The sequence below is a fragment of the Lycium barbarum genome, chromosome 10 (genome assembly GCF_019175385.1).
Source record: "Lycium barbarum isolate Lr01 chromosome 10, ASM1917538v2, whole genome shotgun sequence".
NCBI classification, from domain to species: Eukaryota; Viridiplantae; Streptophyta; class Magnoliopsida; order Solanales; family Solanaceae; genus Lycium; species Lycium barbarum.
This window is the reverse complement of record NC_083346.1, coordinates 35,651,362-35,654,763: the sequence shown is the minus strand read 5'-3', so window position 1 is coordinate 35,654,763 and position 3,402 is coordinate 35,651,362. Positions and strand designations below refer to the sequence as shown.

General features: G+C 38.8%; 1 protein-coding gene across 1 annotated transcript; it reads left to right on the top strand.

Annotated features, from left to right (window-relative positions):
- The first annotated feature begins 574 nt into the window (after positions 1 to 574).
- Positions 575 to 1,757, top strand: LOC132612929 (uncharacterized). The gene is made up of 2 exons (XM_060326999.1): positions 575 to 1,183; positions 1,299 to 1,757. Exons 1-2 carry the CDS (start codon positions 575 to 577, stop codon positions 1,755 to 1,757), a joined length of 1,068 nt encoding a protein of 355 aa, XP_060182982.1.
- Positions 1,758 to 3,402: the final 1,645 nt, after the last annotated feature.

The following is a 3,402-nucleotide window of genomic DNA, read 5'->3' as shown; positions in this document are numbered from 1 at the left end:
TACTACATCTTTCATTAAAGAACGTTTTCAAAATCCCAATGAATCAAGGTGTTATGGTTGCCCGAAGTAAGCCCCTCAGCCACTTTCGCAACACACTCAAACCTTCAAATTTCCTCTGAAACTCTAATGATACGAGTCTAACTTTTATTTTAAGATACGGGGTGTTACATTTCCCCTCAGGGATCCAAGCATACGAAAAATGATTTAACTTCTAATGATGAACATGAAGAAGAAGTGGCGGCTGTAAATCTGAGGTAGCATTGGGAGGAGAATGTTGGAACAAACCTACCCAATGCAAATGCTCAGCATATCGAAAGCAGCAGTGATACCCATGGTGGAAAAACAACGTCGGGCATTATGCAGTACTTGGAGGCCCTTTCCGATCAGCTAGAAAAGAATGAGAAAGAATTAAATAGTCGATTGGATCGGAACGAAAAAGAATTTAAGGCATTCAATTCCCGGACAGACCAAATTATAGGATCCCCGCCAGTACTGAAGCGGCCGGATTCGAAGAGATGTGCAGTTGCCGTTCCCTCCAAGCGCAAAGCCTAAATTTAACTCGAAGTGAGTCAAAATGCCGAATCTACCCAAATATGATGGGACCACAGATCCTCAGGAGCATGTGACCTCATACATATGTGACATTAAAGGGAATGATATGCAGCCAAACAAGATTGAATCTGTTTTACTGAAGAAGTTTGGTGAAACATTGTCTAAAGGGGCAATTACTTGGTATTCATTACTTCCAGAGCATTCCATTCGTTCTTTCAAAATGCTTGCAGATGCTTTTATCAAAATACATTCTAGAACAAAGAAGGTGTTGGCAAGGAAAGCAATTATCTTCAAGATTGCCCAAGGCGATGTTGAGTTGCTTTATGAGTTTCTTATAAGGTTCCAAAAGGAACAGATGTTGTTGCCGGCCGTCCCGGTTGAATGGCCAACAGAGGCATTTACCAAGGGGTTAAACCCTAGAAGTTCAAGCTCCTCGTTGAAACTGAAAGAAAACCTATTGGGATTTCTCGCTACAACATGGGTGGATGTTCATAATAGGTATGAATCAAAAATTCGAGTGGAAGATGACCAATTCAGATTACCGGATGAATCGACTGCCCGGAGTCAGAACCATGACAGGCTTAGAAGGAATGTTGATACGATTTCAATTTTGGAAATAAAGATACCAACCGTATGGTGAACAAGAAAGGTCTCGTGCATGACCAGAACAGAACCGAAATAATCAATATGAAAGGCCAAATTCTGATAGAAAGATCGACTCAAGTAAAAATAGACGGGGGTTGCAGTCCAAATCTCCAACAGTTGATTCAGTTACCAACAATATTGAAAATCTAAGGTTATCAGAATATAATTTCAATGTTGATTTAGTAAAGTTGGTCGCAACAATAAGCAAGATTGATGGTGCGAAGCGGCCCAGACTAATGAGATCAGATCCCAGCCAGAGGGATATGAACTTATTTTGCAATTATCATAGAACCCATGGTCATTGGATCAGTGACTATAGGCAACTCAGGGACGAGGTTGCACGGTTGTTAAAAGATAGTCACTTAAGAGAATTCTTAAGTGAGAGGGCCAAGGATAATTGTGGAAAGAATAGGGACTTAGCTAAGCAAGAGGTTCAGACCGAACCACGCCATGTGATCAATATGATAACTGACGAGCCCATGCAAATCAAGGAAATTTCCCTGGTTAAAAAGGAAAAGTTGCCAGGAATAAACAGACAGAGAGCTCTGAAGTTTGAGTAGAAAAATGTGTTGTCGGTAGGCGATAAAAAAGAGGGAAATATCTCACCCCGTCCTAATGATCTGGTAATTTTTGCTATGATTAATAATTGTATAGTTACAGGTGTCGCAGTCCTTATGAGGATTGCGGAAAATATCATTCAAAAGGGAGTCATCGAACAATTGGCAGTGATAGGTGAGCTAGAACCGTTTGTAGAAGCAATCGGAGAAATAGTTGGGCTCGGAGAAGCTGCAAAGGGGTTTGTAGAGTTGTTAGTTGTTAAAGGAGGCAGTGAAAGGAATACGAAGTTTCGGATAACAGATGGTGGCATAGATTTTAAGGTTGTGTTGGGAAGGCCTTGGATTCAAGATGCAAATGTTATGATTGCAGCTTCACTCAAAAGGTTAGAATTTCATACACCAGAGGGAGTGGAGTATGTCCCGGGGAAGAGCTTTGACGAATGGAATGTCCGGTATCGATGTAACTAAGAAAGTCAGGGCAGGCTAAGAAAAAAAAACTTATAGGGAAGATGGTCGAATAGGTTCAAGGCTGTTTAACTGGATAAGGTTACAGGGAGAAACTTACGTTGAGTTTCGCAAATCAGAATCGACCGAGGTAAGTTTTAATCCTTTTTTTTAAAATATGTTCTCTAAAACTTTATAACATTTATTGTAGGAACAAGAAGAAAATGGTTTCCAATAAAAAATGGGGTTGGGATCACGAAAAGATTAGAGGGTTACCTGGAGGATTTTTGAAAACACGTGCTGCACTCTTTTTCCCTTCGATCAATTTTTATCCCTAATAAGAAAGAAAGGGTTTTTCCGGCCAGGTTTTCAATGAGGCAGCAACATACAACATGCTACCTTGAATAAATTGGATTGATCAAACATCAGAGGCAACCAGAAATCAGGAATGGTTCAAAAAGCTTTCAAAAAGATGAGTCACGGCAAGATACTGGGGACTGGCGAAGGAAAGTTCATAAGAAGCCAAAGCTTTTAAATCAAAAGGTTGATATAGTTTTCTCAGAGGTTAAATATTACAAGAACTGGGGACTGTTGGCCAAGCTCTAAGCTGGCTATTCGAAAAGTTGTACAAATTTAATGGATTTATTTCCTAAAGATTGATGTACAATAAAAGAGTAATGTATCAGTCAAATAGACTTTTTCTTTTCAAGTAAGCTTGTGATTGAGAGTAATATATACTCAAATTATACACAAATTATAAGCTTATACTTAAGCAAAGAATGCCCAAATGAACTAGAGACAGCTAAATTCATCAGCATAACTATAAGGCCTTATTCACGAAAAGAAAATTGAGTCAGAAGTATCATTCCCAACCAATATATCAAAATTAGAGGTATTAAAACCCAAGAAAATCAAAATCAGAGTTATTCAAACCCAAGAAAATCAAATTCAGAGGTATTTAAACCCAAGTAAGTTATTATCCATTTGGAAGCATTTAGTTCGGTCCATAATAAGATAATCCGAGTAAAACAAAAAAAAATACGCAGATTATCCACCCAAATGTTGTAAAGGTGTACATGGAGTCGCACATATATGTCATTTTCGGAGTAAAAATGGAAGAGTTCAGTTGGCTTAAGGAAAAGCGAAATCCTGGTGAAAAGAAGATAAAAGAATTAACTTATCCTTAGAAGTAGTGCGTCCGGGT